Source organism: Coturnix japonica, chromosome 3 (assembly GCF_054131305.1).
Source record: "Coturnix japonica strain WE chromosome 3, WE-NBRP24, whole genome shotgun sequence".
Taxonomy (NCBI): domain Eukaryota; kingdom Metazoa; phylum Chordata; class Aves; order Galliformes; family Phasianidae; genus Coturnix; species Coturnix japonica.
Window position 1 is genome coordinate 28,595,117 of NC_140665.1, and position 22,704 is coordinate 28,617,820.

At 39.1% G+C, this 22,704-nt stretch overlaps 1 protein-coding gene across 9 annotated transcripts in view; it reads left to right on the top strand.

Annotated features, from left to right (window-relative positions):
• The window catches only part of MOCS1 (molybdenum cofactor synthesis 1), a 31,131-nt gene extending 10,421 nt beyond the window's left edge, over positions 1–20,710 (top strand). For 3 of the 9 annotated variants that reach the window (XM_085543167.1, XM_015857521.3, XM_085543168.1), the window contains 8 exons: positions 3,746–3,910; positions 7,852–7,913; positions 8,922–9,033; positions 9,364–9,476; positions 10,182–10,292; positions 12,032–12,152; positions 13,600–13,662; positions 17,549–20,710. In XM_085543167.1, coding sequence (XP_085399293.1) covers positions 3,746–3,910; positions 7,852–7,913; positions 8,922–9,033; positions 9,364–9,476; positions 10,182–10,292; positions 12,032–12,152; positions 13,600–13,655 — 740 coding nt within the window. In that variant the 3' untranslated portion in view covers positions 13,656–13,662; positions 17,549–20,710. The remainder of the gene's footprint in view (positions 1–3,745; positions 3,911–7,851; positions 7,914–8,921; positions 9,034–9,363; positions 9,477–10,181; positions 10,293–12,031; positions 12,153–13,599; positions 13,663–17,548) is intronic. The other 6 variants (XM_085543162.1, XM_015857520.3, XM_085543165.1 and 3 more) reach the window with 2 other exon arrangements.
• The last annotated feature ends 1,994 nt before the right edge of the window (positions 20,711–22,704 follow it).

Here is a 22,704-nt window from a genome sequence, read left to right on the forward strand (position 1 = left end):
CATTCAAAAGTTCTGTTTTACCCTTGTGATTCCATGAGTCTATTTGTCTTCACTGTTTGGTCTGAAATATGAGCTGCTCTGGATTAAGCACTTCTGCTGTACTTCTCAAAGCCTGTTTATGGTTACAAAGAAACTGCTGGGTTTAAGATCCAAATGCTTTAATTGTCAAGAGTTTGACTTTTTCAGGTATTCTGAAATAGTCTGAAATTGAAAAAGGCAGTAGCACGTGCTAAGACACTATTCATTCACATTTTCGTGCTGTAATGTTTGTATTTCTACCAGTGTTAATTCTATTAACTTCTTGTTTAGTGTCATTTTGCCCTTGTGGGACTGTTTTGTTTTGTTTTATAACTGTCTTCACTCTGAAATATTTCTCCATTATTAATGTGTCATTACCATGGTCAGGTCCTTCTGACTTAAGGAAGCCTGATGATAAGATTGTTATTCAGAGGTTTGGGACATCTAAGTCTGTGGCTTTTTATGACTCTGACCTAGATTTCCTTTTTGTTAAGTTCCGTAAGCTGTAGAATATTCTACCTTATTAACTGTATGTTGAAGTATGTGATGGTGTTCAAATTCCAGGCTCAATGCTTTTGTATGGGGGTACTCTAACTAGTTAAATAGTGTTAGATGATAACATTTTGGTAAATCTGAAGACTCTGTACTAACAAAAAAATCCAAACTAGTTAGTAAAGATTTATCATGGTCTCCATTTATTCAGTATTATAAAGGAAAATATTCCTCAAACTAATGTAACAGCAGCTCTGGAATTACAGAATGATTTGAAAAATAAAATCTTGTCAAGGTAAGGCTGTAGTAACACGATCACTGGCTATTAATTGTCATTAAAGTGGCTGTTCAGGCACCAATTGATTTACTCTTAACAAAGTAAGCTAAAACAGCCTTTCTAGGATTCACGGGGTTTTTACCCATAAGTCCACATTAGACTGTAAGAAATGGAGGTTTCAAAATTGTGTTCTTGAATTAGAATCATAGTATCCTTAAGAGTTGGAAGGGATCTTTAAAGGTCACCTAGCCCAACTCTCCTGCAATGAGCAGGGACATGCACAACTAGATCAGCAAGGACAGGGCATCAACCACATCTGAGCAACCTGTTGCAGTAGCTCACCATCCTGACTGTAAAAGACTGTTTTCTTTTATCCAGCCTAAATCTACTCTCTTTAAGCCTGAAAGCATTTCCTCTTGTTCTGTCACAACAGACTCTCTTAAAGAGTCTTGACCTCCATCCAGACATGGAATGAAATCAGTTCTTCATCTGTGACTTGTTTCTAATCTTTCTTTGAGCTGAGTGACTCAAGTTCCGACCCTGTATTGCATTGTAGATGGTTTACAGAAACTGGATACACTACATCAGGGTTGAATAGGGCTGAGATTTAAGCTAGGTTTGTTTTCAACAAGCATTTCTCTTAAACATAAATCGTCTGTGGAACACCAGTAAAGCACCATTAATTTTAATGATAGATTATTACTACCATATTTTCCTAATACTCATACATAAACTTTTTACTGCGTGCACATACATAAACTGTGACTCGGCAACTAACACTAGTAGAAACCTCTATCATGTCCTGGTGACTGCCAAAAGTATATATATGAGACTTTCCTTAAGCAGATGATAATGGAATATAGAATCCATCTCCTTTGTGGTACTGCAGGCTTAAATTAAAAATGGACTTAAAATGTATGGTGGCTGTTTATTATTGTCTGGGAAGAATAGATCTCCACTGAGAAAATATAGAATACCCTGAGTTGGAAGGGACCCATAAGAACATCATTTTCCAGGGCAGGCTTTTTATAATAGCATACATATTTCTGGAGTAAAGCTGTGCAGATTAAACTTGTTAATACATATATTAGGAGATAAAATATATTTTCTGGTCTCAACTAGGAGAAATATAATTGAAGAAGCTCTTAGAAGAGGATATATAAAGAATATATAAAAATATATATAAATATATATATATATAGTGTATATATATATATATTTATATTTATATATATAAAGTCATCTTTTTAAGGAGATGTTCTTTATCCCGAGGGAAAAAAAGTAAATGTAAAAAGGTTTACTTGATAGCTCAAGTTGCACAAATAATTTTTTAGCTTCATGCTATTGAAGCTAAAATTGAATCACAGCATCTGTTCTGCTTCCTGTTCTACTTCACAGTTTTATCAGTTACCTTTGCTTGTATTGATATGGTGTTGGTGGTAAGGCAGTGACCAGAAGTTTGCAAACAAGCTAATATTGTCACACAGGGAGTTCCAAATTTATGTATTTTTTCCCCCTTTTTAGTTTAGAGATCATTAATGGGGTCGGGGGGAAAGAAGAGCAAATATTCCACTTCTTGGCTTTCACAAATAACACAGTGTGCTAACTGGTCCTTCTTAGTTTTTTCGTCTTAGTCTCCATCTCCAATTTCTCATAGTTGGGCTTTATCCAAATTGTTATTACAAGTGGTTCTGCCTATTAAGTGTATTTCCAGTGCCTTGCCATGTCTCTTGTCATGGCACAGGGAGAGAAGATGCACTGACAAAAGCTGCTGCCTGCACTTAATGACCTGAAGAGTTTCTACCTTTTTATTAAAACAACAACAAAATTTTCCATTTTAGGCCATGGCTTGGTTTTGTTTCTATATTTTATTCTATGCCTTTATGCATTTTACATTTCTAGCAGTGAAACCTATATAGCAGTTAATTTCTTTTTGATAGGAGTTCTGGGCTAAGCTTAGGCAGAATCTTTTGAGAACAGCTGAGACATGAAATAAAGCCAAAGTAAGACCTTTATCAGCATGAACAAATAGAGGTGAAATAGGCAGTGAAGAACAAACTGTAAAATATTTGTACTGTAACCAGAACTGCCCCAAGAATAAGAGTTATTCAAATATTTTCCAAGAAATTAGGGTAGAAGCTTTGGATTTGCTTGGATTATGCTTCTGCGGATGGTGTATGCCATTTTGTTTGTTTACTTTATTTGCTTTTGTATTGATAACAGGAGGTTTGAAGGACTACCCTCTGGAAATCTATTACACTGAGCATTTCCTCAGTTAGCTTCAAAATTTAGCTAATTTCTAAATTTTAAGCTCATTATATTATCTGTTTCTTATGCGGTTATCTTTTGTTAACCGAAAGTTTCCCATTAAATGCAAATACTTTTGTTCACTGGATGTTGTTGCATCAGATTCTTTATAATGGTCTGATGTGTTGACCTTTTTTTTCTCTAGTTGGGAGCATATATACTTATTTTGACAGCTTCAAGTCACTACTTCTTGACACTGCCACTAGGTTAGAACTGGTTTTTTTTCTGCAACACTGCAGGGTAGGTGTTGCTAGTTCAGGTGCCAGGTGAAATGGGATGTCTTGCTTCTTATTACTACAGAACACAGAATTCAGTTTGCAATGCTAGATTAAGGAAAAGGTAGTAAAGAAGATCAGAGGCCTTCTTCCAACAGTAGAGTAGCTATGGAGAAATTAGCTGTGTTTTCAGTGTTCTTCATAACCAGTTTTGCATGCAACAACTACTTTTGCTTATACCTTTTGAAATAGGTGTATGCTAAAATGGATCTCCTAAGCCATCATGGCTGGAAGGTGGCTGAAACATTGATGTGTCTGTGATTTCCTCCAACCATTGCTGAATTTTATTTGTTTTATGAATTATTATTATATATATCTGTTTAATTCACAGTTGAATTACTTCTTTTAAAGTATTCTTACTTCTTTCTTTTCCTAGGTCAACTGTACAAGCTAGAAGGGCTGAAAACCATCGCTGTCACAACCAATGGGATCAATTTAGCCAGGTTATTGCCCCGACTGAAGGAGGCAGGACTGAATGCCATCAACATCAGCCTGGATACTTTGGTTCCAGCTAAATTTGAGTTCATTGTCCGGAGGAAAGGTACGGACTGGTCTTCAAAGGCAAAATTGATAATACCTGTAGGAATGCGAATTGTTTGATATGTCTTTCATACTCACTTGTTTTGGAAAAGAAGTGAATTAGCGTCCTTTTGATTCTAGGGAAAACAACCTATGCTATCAATTTAAGCAGTGACTTCTTTCTACAATGCTAAGAGGTAGAACTTTTAGTTGGATCTGTGAGAGTAGAAGAGAGTAGAAAAGGCTCAACTCACCAAGCACAGTCAGTGGAGACTGCATCTACAGTTACCAATAACTGAGTACCAGTTAGTTGAGGAAATAAAGAGAACTCTCCAAATCTTGTGCTGGACTCACTCGCTGCTGTTCTTTCAAAGAATGCTTTTCACTGTAGCAGCCAAGGATTACTATATTGCAAGAATTAAACTTCTTGTGACACATAACAGCAGTTTCTGAAAGCTAGGTTTGGGATGTGCCAGCTATGTCTCATTTTTGATTAGCGGTGTTTCCTACAGCACTACATTTTAAAAGTAGTAAAAATAAACTGTTCCTGACTTTGAGGAGAGATGCAAGCTTTGCAACTTCTCTCCAATTGAACTAGTACTTGTAAACTGCTTCAGAAATGCTTAGATGTTTCCAGTGTTAAAAATCCTTGTTTAAATAAATCCTGAATTCTATCATGAAGTTTAACAGAAATGTTTGGGCTTCCTTCCCTAAACCTAAAACTAATACAGTTTTATATCACTCCATTTCGGTCCATGCACGTAACTTTTGCAGGCTGTGAAATACTAACTTGGACAAAATTTCCAGGTAGCCACTAGATGGTGCAACAGCTTAAGCTAAATGCATGGTAAGGGGTGAACAAATCTGGGATACTGTGAGAAGTAACTTCTACATTTAAATCACTCTTCTATTACCAAATTGAAATTCTGTTGATAAGTATAGAAAGGTGGTTTTGTCTGCAGTCTCTCTGGGAGTGCTTCTTCAGATTTCTACATCACAATGCAGATATCTCTTCCTGACAGAAATCAGACTGTTTTATTAATGTGGTTGCATCATGGCATAATTGGCATGCAGAGCAGTATCTGGAGTATTTAATCACAAGCAGGAGGTGACTGCTCGCTGCACTTGAATATAACCTGATATGTGGCATTCACTAGAAACAGGCTCTTCCTTTGCTACTGAAGGGGCAAACCTCATCCTGAAGCTCCCTGAATTATACAGCCACAGCTCTTTATATCTGATTGGAAGCTGTTAGGAATGTGCTGTTTATAGCTAAATTAAAAGTTAGTGAGGAAGAAGGATAACTTTTATTTATATAAATGTTCTTTTTTTTTTTTTTTTCCATTTTCAAATGAAAAAGTGCCTATAACCACAATGAGAGAAATTGCTTTGGTGAATAACATAGAGAATAAACAGAGAAACTTCTGTGACTTTCTTTTTTAAAGAGGAGAATAAAAACTCCATATATACTTTTTTTTTAATCAAGATCAGGTTAAAAACAGCATTGCTGGGTGCTTCTTGTGGGTTTATTGTTTTTTATGGTTTTTTGGGTTTTTTTTTCCTTTTGTCAAGGGCTAAAATTATGTAAAAATACTTTAAAAATTGTTTTTGAGGGTTTTTTTTTATTTAATAGGAGGACAGTTAACTTGAAAATATGAAATGCAGTTATATTTTTTTAATGTAACAAGTTTTTATTTTGAACAATTACCCTGCTCCCAAACTCTTTGAGCTTGTTCCCATTAATAGTAGTCATTAATCTTATTTGGGTGGGGGGGGGGGGGGGTTGGTCTGGTTTTTTTTTTTGTTGGTATGTAGATTTTTGATAGCTTGTTTTAGAGTGGCAGGAGGTAAGATGTAGAACTGGTTAGAGTCTTGATTTAGATGTACTGCAAGCTGTAATATTCTTCCATACCTCTATACGCATAAGGTTTTGTTGGCTTTTTTATCTGTTGTTTGCTTGTGATTGCTTCGTGTCTCTTTTAGTTGACTTTGATTTCTACATTCCTTAAGTTGCACATAAGGTTTTCTTAGCTGTTGCAGAGCTTTTTGATCCCATTTGAGGCTCTGGGTTCTGCTTACAGCAACATATCATTATCTTGCTTGCCACATTCAGCTCATAAACTTAATTGGAAGGAAAAACTACCACCATGCCTGCAAACTTCCTGGGTGCATGCAAAACAAGTAGGTGATGAAGGAGAAGAATGACAGGTTCTAACTTCAAACAAGTGCTTGCAAGAGTTAGGTTACTGCTTCCTCCTTACTCTTCATATTCTTTTTGTGGCCAGGAGTGGTACTGGTTATGTGTCTCCTGCTTTCCTGTGATTGTGCTTGATGATACGCTCACCAGAGAGGAAATGGTTAAGTAAAAGTTTGGTGTCCTTCCTTTCTATTCTGATCTAGAGCTCATCCAATGTCAAGTGTGCAAGAATATTATTAAGTAAGCTATTGCTTGTTTCTGGTAAGCACCTACAGATAATTAAGTTACAAACTTTTCAGTAGAGAACCTGAGTTTCCAGTAGATCAGAGATGGGAGAAGAAGTTTGATGAAATTACCCAGAGAAAGATATAAGTAGGAACAGCACAGGGATTGTCAGCACAAAGCTACAGGAAGATATTGGCCTTTTGCTAGCATATGTAAATTATTTGCTGTTGAAGACTACAGCTTAGGGAGGAGTTGCTCAGCCTCATACAGTGACTTGTCACCTGCATTTAGAGTGCAAAAAAGGAAGGGTGCTTAGTCTGTCTTAGACTACTTAAGAGACATGCTTGCAAAAACAGTATTAGTAGCTGTGCACATCCACTCACCAGAAATGTGTCCCCAGCAGTCTGTAACTTTGTCCCATTCTTGCTCCCATCACCTTGTTTCTCTGCCAGCTGGTGTGACAAGAGAAAGAGTAATATGTCAAATCTAAAAGTGATCTCTTGATGAAAGGTCTTAACTTAAAAGCTGACAGAAGGTGTGATTTGAATGAGATGGTTAGGAGGCTTTCATAAAGGCCTTTGGAGTCATAAAACTGCATACCTATATTTTTTCTCCTTCCACATTTAAGAGGTGCATGTAGAGGGAGAAAGTACTCGCCCTTAATTAACTCTGTATGTGTGTCTGGGAGCTGTTGACAAGTACAGACAATACTAAAGGGGAGGGTGAATCTGGGCATTTCATTCCCTGGAGTCAGTACAGCTTTTGACATATTTCATTTGTTTTAAGGGTCAAAGGACAACTGATTACTTTTCTAAATGCTTTGACTCATTCTCCCCACATTGTGGTCACTAAATCCACAAGTTCAAAGTAGTCATAAAATGATAGTCGTGTAAAATTCTGCTGCTTGTGATCTTTAATAACTTTAGAAGCCAATTAGGTCTGTAGCAAGGGGGAAATGAGGGGTTTTTGTTTGTTCCTGACTCCACTCACTCTTCCCTACACACACATTACAAAGATCCTTTTAAAATTCACTTAGCAACACTGTAAATACCAGATTTGGACCAATGAGATTCTGCTGTTTTAGCAGAGACACATGTGCTATTATTATCAAATAAACAGTAATTTGGTATTCTTTCTTCATTCCATCTGGAGACAATTTACAAACATTTGCCACTCCCCTTAAGACAAACATAATGCAAAGCAAAGTGGAAGTATGGAGAACTGAAGAGTCATATGTTAATGCTATATGAATGTCCAAAGTTGCAGAAAAGCATCTGAATATTTTTGACTACCCAAATACCATTTTAAAAAAAAGTGTATCTCACTAACTTGACAACAGTAATGCTGGCAGCCTTTAGGGGAGGGATAGAGCTGAAATCTCTTTACTTGCGTCTCTTCTTACTTAAGCCATATCTTCTGAATTGGATTGTTTTATATGTTGTTTATTTTTGTTGTTGTTTGGTCATCTTTTAGTCCTGTATCTTCTTCCATGCTCTGTTTATAAACAGGAAGAATAAGTATTTATCTTTTCTATATCTTAGGCTTTCACAAGGTAATGGAAGGAATCCACAAAGCCACTGAACTTGGCTACCGTCCTGTTAAGGTAAAGGGAGTGATAATCTACTCTTTAACTGTTGTTTTTTTTAATTGTAACTTGTGATAAAAGTTGCAGCTCACTCGCTAAGGAATTTATTCTCTCCCATTTTGTCATAGTCCCAGATAATTTTCGGTAAGTCTGAAGATCACACCAAGAGGTATTTGGTGAAACTCATATCTCCTCACGCACCTCAGAATACAGTTCACACTGCCACAAAGCATATTGATCACCTAGCAGCAGGCTGCTGGGTGGTCCTGCTCTTTACTTGCCTCCTCGTGCCTCCTATATTGAGCTGGCACTTGTCTGACCCACCTATGAACTTGGCCAAGGGAGTTAATAGGCAGAAAAAAAAGCCCTGCAGAAAGACTTTTTTTTACTCCTTTTTTCTGGTTTATCTCTTTCATCTGCTCACAGCAGATTATGATGAGGGCCTGTGTCAGAGACAGGCAAAGGGAGTTCTCCTTTGGAGGTGCAGGTAAATCAACTTAGCTGTAATGCGAAACTTCACCCTAACTCAGCTTACAGTTCAGTAGCAGTTGTTCCCTTCTGTTTCACTGTTGGTTTGGAAGGTCAAATAAATGTAAGTGATATAGGCTAAAAAGCTCTGAAAAACACCAGCCAAAATTCACACCCGGTCTCTGAGAACACTGTCCTGCATCAACAGCTCTTCTCAATTTAAAGTCATTTGCAGACTTACTTAGTATACCTTTGAGTCCTGCACAGAGATCATCTATGTAAATATTAAAGAGAACTGGACTCAAAACAGAATTCTAGGGAACTACAATAATGAATGGTAACTAGCATGCCATAACTTCATTTTACCATCACCTATTTGACCCCGAAGTTTGACATAAATGATCAGCTATACAAATTCAGTCTTGCCAAATTCTCTTTTCTTTCAAAATATGTTGTTCTTTCTGTCTACTATAAGTATACTAGGACTACCAAGCCTTGTGTAAGAGGAAAGGAAGTCATTCTCTGCTCTCTAATTTTAGGTATCTGCTTTTCCTGCAGGTAAACTGTGTGGTGATGCGAGGTTTGAATGAGGATGAACTGCTGAACTTTGTAGATTTCACAAAGGATCTGCCCCTTGATGTGCGGTTCATAGAATACATGCCCTTTGATGGTAATCGTTGCTCCTTTGAGATTTTTGCCTGCTATATAGCGTGCCGTAAATATATATTTGAATCAGGTTGGGGTTATTTACTCCTTGGGCTTTTCTCCATAATTTTTGGTGAGTTCTTCTGGGGAATTTTGAAATTCCCTGATGTTATTTCATTTTCACCTTATCTATCATCTGTGGGTACACTGGTGAAAAATTAGTAGCAGAATTAGTTGGGACTGAGACGCCTATAAGGAAAAGTAAGATCTATGGGGAATGTAGAGGTTGTTGTTTCCTGACTAAAAAAAAAATAAAATCCACCATCTACAGTTGTGCTGGTTTTGTTAATTTTAGGCAATAAATGGAACTTCAAGAAGATGGTGAGCTACAAAGAAATGCTTGATACAATTAAACAGCGATGGCCTGAATTAGAGAAATTACCCTGTGAAGCTTCCAGCACAGCCAAGGTGGGGATAGACAAAGAATATATATATAGCATATATATATATATATATATATATAACCTCCCTTTACCCCACATCCCCAGAGTATGCTAAGTTCAGCATTTACATTAAAAATAATAATAATAATAAATAAAAAGCAAAAAGTACTCAGTGTAGTAACTGTGGAATTTCGGTCAAGCTGGATGCATGTGGTTTGACACTTACTTAAAACACTGGTTGTAATTTTCCTCTTTAGAAACACTATATGTTTACTAAATGCATCAGTGAGATAAAGAACTACAGGATTGCATCCTGTATTCACACATTTTGAAACTTCTCACAGTCTACATCTGTGTGTCTGACTGCACATTAATGAACTTGGTGAAACAGCTGTTCACTGAAGTAATATCATTGCTCTAGTGTGCAGTGTCACGTGGGGAATTTCTAACCCACAAGAATCTATCTCATGCCTCTCTAAGTAAGAATAGTCATACTAGCATCACTTGCAAGTCAACCATGCTGGCAAACATATAACAAGTTTGTGCATTTCCAGGAATGGAATAGAATAGGCTGGAACTCCTGACAAATCTGATTTTGCTTTTCTATCTTATGTAACCTTAGAACCAGAGAAAAATCTTTGTTAAAGTGTCTTCTGGTCTTTGGGCACATAGAGGTTTTAAAATGAGACCTTTAATATTGACTCCTTTTTCCTCCTCTCCATTTCTGTAGAGCTACAAAGTGCCACATTTCCAGGGACAAATCAGCTTTATCACCTCCATGTCAGAGCACTTCTGTGGATCCTGCAATCGGCTGAGGATAACAGCAGATGGGAACCTGAAGGTTGGTAGTGAAAACATGATTCCCTTTGCTTTCATGAGGCTAAATGGGCATTAAAATACTTCTCTTAAAAGTAGGTAGGTTGAAAAGCAGGATGGAAAGATGCTAAGTTACTATCAGCTAACTTCTAGATTACCTACCCTTCATTTTGTACGTTGTATATATTGTTTAAGTTTCTTGGGCTGTTAGGGAAATGTTATAACACCTTTGTTGTTTTCTCCGTTTTGCTAACATAGTTAATTTCAGCTGTAAAACATCAGTTTCAGGGCCTATAAATATAAATATTTTTTTTAGTCTTTGATCTAAGAGCATCTTAAACATATGACCAGCAGATGATTTACCACTGAATTCAGATGGGGAGAAAAATATCTAAGCAGTGGTTAAGGCTTGGCTTTTGTGTTCCATGAGGATCCTGTTCTATTTCACCAAAGATGTCCTTAGAAATCTTATTCAAGAACTGTCTGCATATTTGCTCAGCAGCTGCAGAAAGGAGAGGAATACTTATTTCCTGCCACGTTGAAACTGGAAGCTTCTAGGGGAAAATTGAAGTTTCCAATTAAAAATTGGCACTTATACATTGTCACCTAATATTGACAACAGCTGTGATGCTGTCTTGTCAGATAACCAAGGTAGCCTGGAGGCCCAATGGGCTAAAACATTACGTGAGCATCTCAGGCTGTCTACGCACATGTATGTAAGAGAGAAAGCAAATCACCTCCATCAACCTTGTATTTCTTCAATATGCTAAACCTCTATAAAATGCCTTACTCAGAAGTTACTAAGAGCTACTCATAAAAGATGGCATGCAGTAATGACAGAATTGAAACTTAGCAGTATGACAGAACAGAGCTCTAAAAAAAGAAGGATGATGAGCTGAGTTGATTAAGGATGGTAAGGAGAGCAGCTATCCTATAAGCTATGAGAATTGATAGTTAAAGAAATGCTCCGTTGCATAGTATTTGCAGTTCAAAGGAAATTTGCCAACATGGAATCTGCTCAGTTAAAGGAGGAAAAAGATGTAAATCTAACAAAAGCTTACTACCTATTTCTAGTGGTTTTGTGTGAGCCTGTTTTCCTTATTGAGGAAGTCAGTCCTTCGTTGTTCAGCAGAACTGCTAAAGCATCTGAATCCAGAAAAGGGCATGGTATGGTTGTTAGCTTTCATTAGTAAGATGTTAGTGATGTATCCATGGCTCCTCTTCCAGTATCTGACTAGCGTAAGGGAAGAATACCTTAATAGTGTTACTTAACAATGATAACAAAGTATTGTGCTAACTTGCTGGTATAAATCTTCCTATTGAAATTGAGTTACATCTCCAAAAGCCTACTAAGCCACCATTTTATATTACTGAGCAGTAGTTACACTTAGCCATGCTAATGGTGAAATGTTTGCTTTACAGGTTCAGCTCATTCTGCTCTTAGCTGCAAATAATCATATTATTATATAATAATATAATGAATAAATTATTATATATATAATACAATAAATAATCAGCTTTCCCTTAAAGCTGACCATGGAGAGCTGCTTTGGCTCATGGCCTGGTTTGTAAGGGAGCCATTATAGCAGTTTTATGTTGTCACCCTCAGAGACTGACAGAGGTGGAGTCTATGAAATAAGATGGTGTTGTCTTGAGGCAGCAGCTGTGCAGCTGACTTTCCACTTCACAGAAATCTCTTATCATTGACCCAAGCCTTGTCTATTATGGGAGGACCACCTACTTTAATCTTTCTTGTTTCTGCAGGTGTGCCTGTTTGGGAGTTCAGAAGTGTCCTTGAGAGATCATTTACGGTCTGGTGCCTCAGAGGAAGAGTTGGTACAAATCATTGGAGCAGCAGTAAGCAGAAAAAAGAAACAGCATGCTGGTATGTTTATTGTACTGGAGGAATAACAGCAGTGAGTAGGATAGGCATTGTTATTCTGTTGCAGTGGGGTGTGTTGGCTTACCAGAAAAAGGGAAGGAAAAGGTTTGTAAATGAAGCTGCAGTAGTTAAAGAAAAAAATTCCCATCCAATAGGAGCATTTTTTGATAGAAAGTTTGTCATTTACTGGTCCTGCAGGTCCTCCAAAGTTTGAATAGCAGTTTAAAATTTCCTAGTCCTTTGCAAGATCTGGCACCCTGACTGTCTAGAAGTCTTTCAGCATGCCTTTTGTCTTTAAAGAGGTGCAAGTACCATTGCTAATGATCATAACAGCAAAGTGTAAAGCTAAGCAGAAATCAGTGGAGTTGCACCAGGTCCCCATTTTCTTAGAAAGTTAGTTTGCTGTAAAATAAGCACTAAAGCTAAGCTGAGCTCAGCCATTAGAACAGCTTCTTCATTAACACATTTCTGGAAGTGACAAGTCTTTTTTGAGTACACCAAAATATGTTGCCAGTCTAGTGCTCTGGATAAGGTAATGATGTATTACCTTATGGTGTATCTAGATCTTCATGCTGTATTAGTTTTAATTTATATTGACATAGTCTGTATTTAAGTCACATCTGAGTCTTAGCATGTTGTGACAATCCAAGCAGACCATGAGAATGCTGACCTTTTGCATATTAACGGTCTTCACAAGCATGGAATAATTGCCTCTATATTGGCCCTCTTGTTCTCTTGCAGGTTCTAACTGTTTAATAACAGTTGGCTTTACTCTTTTTTACTTACAAATCAAACAAATTTAAGAAGAAGCTTGTAATTCTGAATATAGGCTTGCTTGTAAAAGTTCATTTATCTGACCCAGGAAAAATAGTGCCTTGTAAACCTGAGGGTAGGAGGGAAGACTCATTCCATTTCTTTTAGGCTATTCATTTCTGAGTTTCCAATTTGGGAAAGAGAGGTGAGTGTTTTCCCATCTAGCAAAGGCATTCCTGCCATCAAGAATGTTTACCTGATACTTTCTTCTTCTGACTTGTGTTAATCTCAGTACTATCATAGAGGATTTAGAAGATTAGACTTCTTTGAACTGGACTACTGTTAACAGTTTACCCCTACAACTAATAAAGTTGAATGCTATAGTTAAGAAATAAGATTGACCTAACTTGTTTGAATTCTGTGCTAGTTAGACTGTAATTCAGATTACAGAAGGATCTGTGGGAAAAGGCTATACAGCTTTATGGATATATAGCAGCTGGATGCTTGGAGACTATGGCAGCTATTTTACTTTTAATATCATTCTAGATTCCTCCTCCAGCTCTCTTGATCTTTATTGAGCTTTGGTTTTCCTAGCATACAGGTTGTACTGTGAAGAGCAGAAAACTAATATGAACCAGATGCATGACTTAAAATCTAAAAAACTAGGATTTTTATGCGTTCCTTATTTTATTTCTAGGCATGTTTAACATTTCCCTGATGAAAAACCGTCCAATGATCCTGATTGGTGGGTGACAAATCAGTACGTAATAAACATACTATGGCTTTGTTTGGCTTCTGTCTTTTTGGGAGCAGAGTGGATTGGGCTTTTATTTTGAATGTGCATACACTTCTGGTTTAGATAGAGAAATAGGTTTCTTAGTTTTAAGCATAACTGTATCTTAAGCCAAATTTCAGAAGAAGGAAAGGTTTTATGTCCCTATCCTCTGTTTTCACTAATTTTGATAATCATTATGTTTTCCAAAGGGAAATCACTAGCTTCCTCTTGCCAGTCTGCTTTCTTCATGCCTAACAACAGCATACTAACTAACCAGGCAGTTTAGGGATGAGTTTTATGAAGATTACTAAATGGCAGTAGAAGCATAAAGGATTCAAGACTTTTATTCCTGAAATAAGAAATTCTCCTCTGATTACACTATATAAAAGCAATGACATAACACATGCAAGACTTCTCAGCTGTCTAATTCTTTGCTTTGGAATCTGGAACTTGCATTTTCATTATTCGGAAATACCTTCTTAATGTTGCAAAGTCTTAGAGCATAAACATTTAAACTGCAGTATCTGATGTCTCACCAGTCCTATGGATAAAAGCTTTTATTTTTATCTGTCTGTTGGATAGATGTTTGCTAGCTTCCTATTCTTTCTGAAGCTCTGTCCATGAACGATAAGGCACTGTAAGGATTCTCTTACAGATTTTTCATATACCCTTCTGTGTGGTATTGCCTCTTCCATGCCAACCTTCCTACTGCAGTCTTTGATAATACTTGTTGGTCCTTGGAAGCAGTGAAACAGCTTCTGATAAGCTTTTGCAACAACAGACAAAGCATCACTAACAGTATCAACAATCATATAGAAGAAAAAGTTGACTTACCCAAGTGGTGAAGAAAGCCTTTGGCTGTAAAACAGTCCTTCTCAGAAAGCAGCCCCCATCCAAGAGATGTTCTCTCTTTGGAGGCTAGCCCTTAAATGAGCCCAGGGGAGGAGAGGGGTGCACACAGGAAGCACAGGTGAATTGCTTTCACCTGTGCCCTGTGGGCCAGCCACCCTCTTCACAGGTGCTCAGTCATCAGCTCTGGCTGTGACATAATAGTTCCCTTACACCTGTCTTCTTCAAAACACTAAGTGGTTGTGAGAGTTAGCAATGCAGTGCTGTTTGGACATTGTTCTACTGTGTCTTACCAGTCAGACCCTTGTGATTTTACTGCTGTTGCCTTTGTTGAGAAATACATTCCTCAAAAGTCTTTATACTGTAGCTGTTTTCACTAGGAATATTTTTCCCATTTTGGACTATCTTTTCCCATGTCGAGTTTTAAAGTGAATGACTTTGGTAGTGCAAGACTAACTGGCTAAGTTTGCTTTTGCTCTTTTCTATTTGGCGACTGTCTCATTGTGTTCTAGTCAAAGGGGAAAGAGGAACTATTGCCTGAAGTGTGCACACACTAGTTACAGGATGAAAATAGTTTTTAATTTAAAGAGGATGGAAAATACTAAACTTCCTACAGTGGAATGAGAGCTATATCATTTCACAAAATGCTTTGTAAAATATCCTCACTCCAAAGTTAACATCCATTGTAACATTTAGGTATGTAGAGATCAGATCTATCTTAATTCCTTTTGAAAAATGCTCTCACACACTGTCTAACATACAGTAAAAACAGAGACAGAGAGCCTGTCCAGGTCCTCCCCAAGCTGTTCCATCTCCCTTTGAGAGTAACTGATGTCAGTATCTTCATCAGTGGTACAGGGTCCATAACTGGCAATGAGTGGAAAGAGTCTCACTGTTGGCACATGGAGAACTGCATTTTGAATGACAAGATTTAATTCAGTGAATACTGTCTGGTTTTGCTAGTCCTAGTATGACAAACCTGGCTTCTCCTCTACACTGTAATCTTTGTCTGAATCTTTGCTGTAATATGGTTTGTATGCTATTCCCCTTACTAAAACACTCCTTCGGCAGGTTCATTTCACTAGTGAAGAGGAGTTCTTGCTTTTAAGCGTCTCCTAGCTTCTTTCTTTCCCCCCATCACTTTGCTTGCTGGAAGCTAACTCACTTAACTTGCAGGTGTATTAGTTGGGTCAAAAAGAGAAATAGTTTGTCATATGGGTTCAGTTGTATAATGTGTAGTGCTACAGAAAACCATGATCCATTTTTTGTATTTGTATGAACAATGCATGAACATAGATGACTGAACAAAGGCAAAACAAAGATATTTGCATGCATTTCTGTCTGTTTCTATATTTTTACTTCCCACTTTACTAGAACTAACACTACTTCTTCCCTTTTCTTCCTACTGCCACAAAATTGTGCTTACCTGCCTTTACACTTGTCTCCCTTTGCAGTCCAGATTCTCTTGAAGACAAGACACTGCAGGGGATTAGCTTTAAATTCAAAGTTAATCAGGGGAACCAGAAGAATAATTTGAGTCTGCATTTTTGAACATTATATATTTTTTGCACATTACATAGCAGAGCCTAAAGAGAAAGGGAAAGAAAGCATTATTAAGCATAATTTTCTGTGCTCTTCAAAAGCAGAGCATTGTTATATTCAAAAACAGTTATGTTTACTTAAACCCATTTCTCTAAAGGTAAAGACATTACCATTAAAGTTATAAGAATCGTAATTTTGGTGGATAAGCCATCACTTGTGGATCTGAAAGGGTTTTTGCTTGAATTTAGAGTGTTATTGGGATTATATTTTAAAAAGTATAAATATCTGTGATTGATTAAACTTCAGTAATGGGCACTTTCCAAGCAACAGTTGGAGGATGAGATGAGAAAGCTGTTAAATACACTAGTTTCTTGTTACAGCTGAAGCTGGGACTAACAAGGAAGACTAATAAAAAGATGAGGAACACAGCTAAAGTGTTATCCATCCTGTAATTGTAATGTGGACAGCTCAAGGCAATATTTGTATGTCTGGGCAGTAAAGATAACTCAGAAAGGTGCTCCAAGTTTCTCACAAAGTAGAGCAAAGAGAACAGGAGCTCTAGGAGAAGACTGGTTATCAGTGAGTTTATTAAAGTAAGGCTTAGCTACTTACATCTATACCATTTTCTCTGCACTGACTTACAATACAAATTTCTTATGTGAAAAAGACTCCTTCTGTCTTGACACCTTGGCATTAATCCCCCTGCAAATGCCAAAACCAAGGGATTAAATGTGAAGGGGCAGGACGGCTGGGAGCTATGCCAGCTCAACTTGGAACATAGCTCTTAGTAGATTTAAAATATGTCTGTGAGAGGAGTGTGATTTTTCCAGTGCTTAAACTTCAGCTGTCATTAATGTGGTTAAAGCTGGCAGTAGTAAGGAAGGTTCCCATCACAGAGCCGCCCCGCATGATGTAGACAGTGCAATTGCAGGTAGTGCTTCTGGTCCTAGCTGTCCTCAGGTTCTGGCATGACCCTTCTCTGCAGGGGATGAAAGCAAGAAAAGTGTAGCTGCCCGCACTAGGAGAAGGTGTTTGGAAAAGAGGAGCTGAGAATCCAAGTGCAATATTTTTTACTTACCCTGCCAGGCTTTCAAAGAAGACTCTGGGAGAGTCTCAAATAGGTGCTGTGATGCTGTGACTTGCTCATATTTCGGCCTGCTGCTCTTGTGAGCTTCCTTGGCTGATATTTCTAAGTAAGTGTTGATACTTTTTAAAAGCAGAGTTATTTCCTCTTGTCAGAGACTTCAAAATAAGTGTTTTAAGTCCCAAGGTTCAGAATAACAAGTCAGCAAATGCTGTTGTGAGGGTGAGTGAGAAGACAAAGCTTAAAGAGAAAAGGGGATGTTTGCAGGTTTCTAAAGCTTTTTGTAATACAGAAGGTCCCAAGCAAGGCTCCAAGAGTGTTCTCAGCTACTGCAGATTTAGTGTAGCTTTCTGGTTAGTGAGACAGACCCTCATGTTATTTTCTTTTCTTTTTCAGAGCCTTCACTGATGTCATTCCCTCTATGCCAAGATGCCCTACAGGATGCCCCATATTTAAAACTGTGGGGCCATGCACTTAGCCATTGGCTAACTTTGAGAGCAAGTTTATCCAAGCAAATGGGAAAAGCATTAATAAGAAATAAACTTACAAAACAGCTTATCCTGCCAAAATTTCACCAAGAGCAACAGTGGTACCTAAGGACAGGAATCCTACAAACCCAGCTGAGAGGCTTCTGTGTCTTCCAAAAGGACTTGAGCTCCACGTCTGACACAAAGTGCCTTGAGGCTTCTCCAGTTGGCCAAGTTTCTAAGGACTGTCAGTCCAAAGAGGCAAGTCCAGGATCTGAATTCTCTAACAGGAATTTGGGATCTTGCACCAAGATCCGTCATGCCTCTGATAACTTGACTCACACAGATGAGGAAGGACGGGCCACAATGGTGGATGTTGGAGGGAAACCAGATTCCAGAAGAAGTGCTGTTGCTGTCGCTATTGTTAGCCTGGGTGAGAAGGCATTTGGGATGGTGAGGCAAAACCAAATGAAGAAAGGGGATGTGCTGGCAGTAGCACAGATTGCAGGAATTCAGGGAGCTAAACTGACCAGCCAGTTGATCCCTTTGTGTCACAACATCCCTCTTAGCCATGTTGAGGTGTCCCTGAGCCTGGATGAGGCCAGATGTGCAGTGGTGATTCGCTGCTCCTGCCAGACCTGGGGGAAGACAGGTGTAGAGATGGAAGCTCTGACAGCTGCCAGCTTGGCTGCCCTGACTGTGTATGACATGTGCAAAGCAGTCACTCATGACATTGTCATCGAGGAGGTGAAGTTGCTTAGTAAGACAGGTGGGCAGAGAGGAGACTTCTCTAGAAGTTAAGAGTCTGCATCATATCCAGACCCTTCCAGCCCGCTAGATAACCACTGCTAGAACACAGCCTCTTACAGAACAGCATTTGCTCAGCAGTAGTAAGCTTGTAGACCTCAGTAGGTGTGCTATACCACTCTCATTTTGCCTTACCCTGTCACTTTATTTCTGAATGAACAGAGAAACCACTTAGCCAGCTGCTGAGTAAGTGGGTTTTTAAAGGACAGATTTCTCTGCTCAGCCAGTAGTTTCATTTTAGTGTCCTCACCACGAGGTTGAGCAAAGATTCCTAGTTATAGTACAGAAGGTTTCTTTTTCTTCTTGCTGTGAAATATTCACAGCTGCTGTCATCACACCATGCAACTGTGAGCTCTGGAAATGAAACAAGTGTTGAAAGTACTGTTATTTGGCAACTATCCTTAAGTCAAGGATTAGGATTTCAGAACTGCTTCTGTCTGTCTGTGCCCCCATCCCCTCAGATGAGTTTAGATGGTGACAGGGAGAAGAAAACAGCTCTGAGAATTTATCGTTCATCAGAGATTATAGCTGTGGAACAGTCAGGGACAGAGGGGCAGCTCCTGTCCCTTTTCAGTGCTACTGCAGTGAGAAATATCCACCTCTCCGTTTCAAAACAAAAGGAGATTGCAGCTGCCCAGCTCTCTCTACCTTGAACACTGTGAAATGTGGTGTAGAACATCAGATTTCTGGTGTTGGAAGAATTATTTTGCTGATCTGAAAGGCAACTTTTATGATTTTAGAAGCATGTTCCAGCATTTTGACCTTGGCACTCAAATACATTGAGGCACTGTCTGGATGCATGTCTGGTTTAATTATGCCACGCATGGAAGTAGGTTTCAGCTCTCCCTTAAAGTATTTAAGAGATCCCATGTAAGTTGCCAGAAGTGGATTGTCATGTATCTCTTAATAGCTTTGCTAATTGACTTTCCTAGAAAGAAATTAATCAGCATTTCCATTAGGGTGGATCCCTTTTAAACATTAATTTATGTGCTCTGAAGATGATGTTTTCAACTTTGGTTTGCTTGTTTCCTAGTGGCTAATGTGAAGCTCCATATGGTTCAGGGTGCTGCCTCTCAATACGCACAGAGAGTTGAAGACAGCTTTAAGTTAAGGAGGCTACTGGGGGAATTGTCTTAAACTTTGCAAGCTGTTACTTCTCATGGAATAAGGTTAAACTGTGAACATCTCTAAAGCACACAGCACAGTCACGCACATCCTCCTCCTTTAAAGTAAGCACAGGTCTAATATGAGGAGTCAGTAGGAGATACTACAGATGTATTTGCTTCTACATTATGAATCTCATACAGTAGTTAACATGAAAGCACTTTTCCCATTGCAGGTTAATTAGATTCTTTTTTTTTCATTGTCACTGAGGTCAGGCACACATAACTGCAACAGCTACTGCTGAGCAAGCTCAGAAAAGCAGAGGAAGTCTGCATAGCTTAATAACAGAGATGCTCAACACTGCAAACGTTTTAAGGCCTGTATTCACTGTTATATTCCTGATTCCATCAATGTCACTAAACTGCCTGTAAGTCTATAGTAAGTTAGCTTAACATTGTACAGGGGATGGCAGTGAATTATGTCACTCAAGCACCTTCCTCAGATAGGCACTAAGAATTCCAGCTGACTCTGCAACTACGAGAGACCACATTCACATATGGAAATGCTGTGCACGTCATCTCCCCGAGCTCAGCATAGAAACAAATCCCCTGGAAAAAGCAGCATGCCTGTAACCTAAGTATGTTAGCTGACTTAGACAAGCAGTTAACTTCACCCCCCCTGCTCCCACCATGCGCAGCACAAGCTGCTCTCCCAGCCTTCACCCAGTCTTGAAAAATTAAAGGAACCTAGAGGTAGTAATAAAGCGATGCTTTGGGGCATACGATTCTTTGGCTTCTGAGAAGTTTGCTGTCATGCTGTAAAGCTCACAGAGAAGACTTAAGATCATACTGGGGACTGCAGAGCACACGCACGATTGCCACGCACATCATACCACTTAACGCACATCTCACTACATACTTTCTTGGGTTGAGAGTGACTAGAAGCTTTGGGCAAATGTACTTTGGTGCCATTTTATGCTCATATTGTTCTATTGTCAAGTCTCAATACTATGCACATTTATAGATGATGAAACACATACTTCAACAGAACATTTTGCAAGAGAAATGAGTTGGTATGTTTCAGCGGTGCTGGGTGGGCAATGGTATAATGTGATGAATACTTTCTGAAGGCTTGCTTTTTTTGTCCACTGTTTTTAATAAATGCTCATTGTAATTAATTATTTCACGTTGTTTTGAATACATTTTTTCCCCATTCACTCATCAAAAGGAATGCTTGTTTTTTCAGTCCTCAGCTTCTATAAGTAGTCAACTCAGAATGAGCAAGATGACAGACTTTGAAAGTTACTGTGATTAGTCAGCAATTATGAGGAGATCAGTCAGGATAACATTACTGCAAGGCAGCTACTATTCTTTTTTATGTTGCTGAGTGAAACTCAGCTCCATCTGGCTGTACTTAAATAGAACGATCTTGTAGGCTTGGCAGCATAATTTATCATTTCATCTTTAATCCTGCTGTCTCCCACTTCCCTGATTACACATCAGTGGATGCGAATAACTTAGCATTGCTGTGTGCTGCAGTCATGTAAGGAAGGAGCACTTCACCCATTCTCCTTAGCCTAAAGTGGCCACACTGAAATGAATGCCCCATGGAACTGCCTGTACACAAGTCCATCCCTCCTGAACAGTGAAGGCTGTAAGAGAGGTTCTCTTCCTGATACAGCTGAGCTGCCAGGAGAGATCTCACTTTGTTTGCTATCTGGAAGGCCGGTAGGAAGCAGCATCGGTGGAGCAGTTTGTTGTAACTTGCTACTTACTCAGTGCAGCCCCATAGGAAGCCAACAGCAGGCACTGTGCAAGAGGGCTGAGACTGGCTGTACTGCTAGAAGGTCTCCCATCTGGCATAGCCTAAGAATGCTGCTTACCCTGGGACTACAGCACAGTATACATCTACTTTACATCCACTTTCTGATTCCATGTTAGGAAAAAGGTCCTAGATTTCTGACAGTTTAAAATGCAGTAAAGCAATGAGCCTACCACATCTTTCCAGAAGATACCATGTGCCACTAACACTGTACGTGCCAGATGCAACTGGAACACAAAGCAAGTGTTGCTTGCCCTTACAGCACATCTTTTATCCTCTCCTGAAGACTCATTTGTCCCAGCTAATTTCCCATCTGTGTTTTATTGTCTCTTCCCTGCCAATCCAGCCTGTGTCTTTTGTGGCAGGCAAGTTTCTTTCCTTCCTGGCCACATCCTGAGGCCTGTCACCCCACCCTTAGACTGCCCTGGAAAAAAAAAAAAAAATAGAAAAAAAAAATGGATGCAAAGTACTAAAGGAGAAGCCAGCAAAGGCTAGGCCCTAAGTAAAATAGGGACCTCTTTCAGCACGAGGATTGCATAAAACCAGACCCTAAAAGCAACAACAGCTGAGCACTAAAAATGGGAAGAAAATTTTAGCCATTCTAAGCCAGTGGTGACCTGCAGAAATTCTTCCTAAGTCACTGAGGTTACTCAGCATCATGTGGGATTTGAGTGAACAGAATCCAGCCCTCTGTCCCACCCCTCTTCAGCCCATAGCTGGCAGCTCCTGGCTGGCTCAGCAACAGTAAGGCAGGCATGTAACAGCTTAGAAATGGCTGTAATGTAGTGTGTGCTTTGGCCAGGACACAGGACTGCTAATTAGTTCAATGAAAACATGGTTTACCTCCCTCCATTTTCGACAGCCTTGTTCCAAGAGCAGCTTAGCTTTTCAGCAAATGTGAAAATGGGAGTTGCTGGGTGCAATGGGCTGACTGAGCTTTTTTGGGACACTTCAGGACAAAGCCTCAATGTAGATCTCAAAATCAAGTGATCTGAGGAACACTATAAAAGCTATGATGATGGCAAACCCCGTGACGTGCCTGGCACGCTCACTGGAAAGGCACAGGGTGGAGTGGCTGAAGCCTGCCTCACAAGCCAGGCCTGAAGGGCTCTGGGTGAACCCAGTGCACCCCATCATAATAAGAGCAGATTTTCATTTTGGTCACCACAAGTTATACAGCAGTAGCTGAGGCATAAATCCAGCTAGCTTCACCTTCCATGCCACTAGTGCTGTGTTTAGAAAGCCTTCAGTTTAGCACCTCTATTTTTGAGCTCATCCTATTTGCTCCTTTGATGAGGAGAAATCTCCCAGAATAGCAGAGGTTAAGTATGGCCAAGTGCAAGTTTAAGGGCC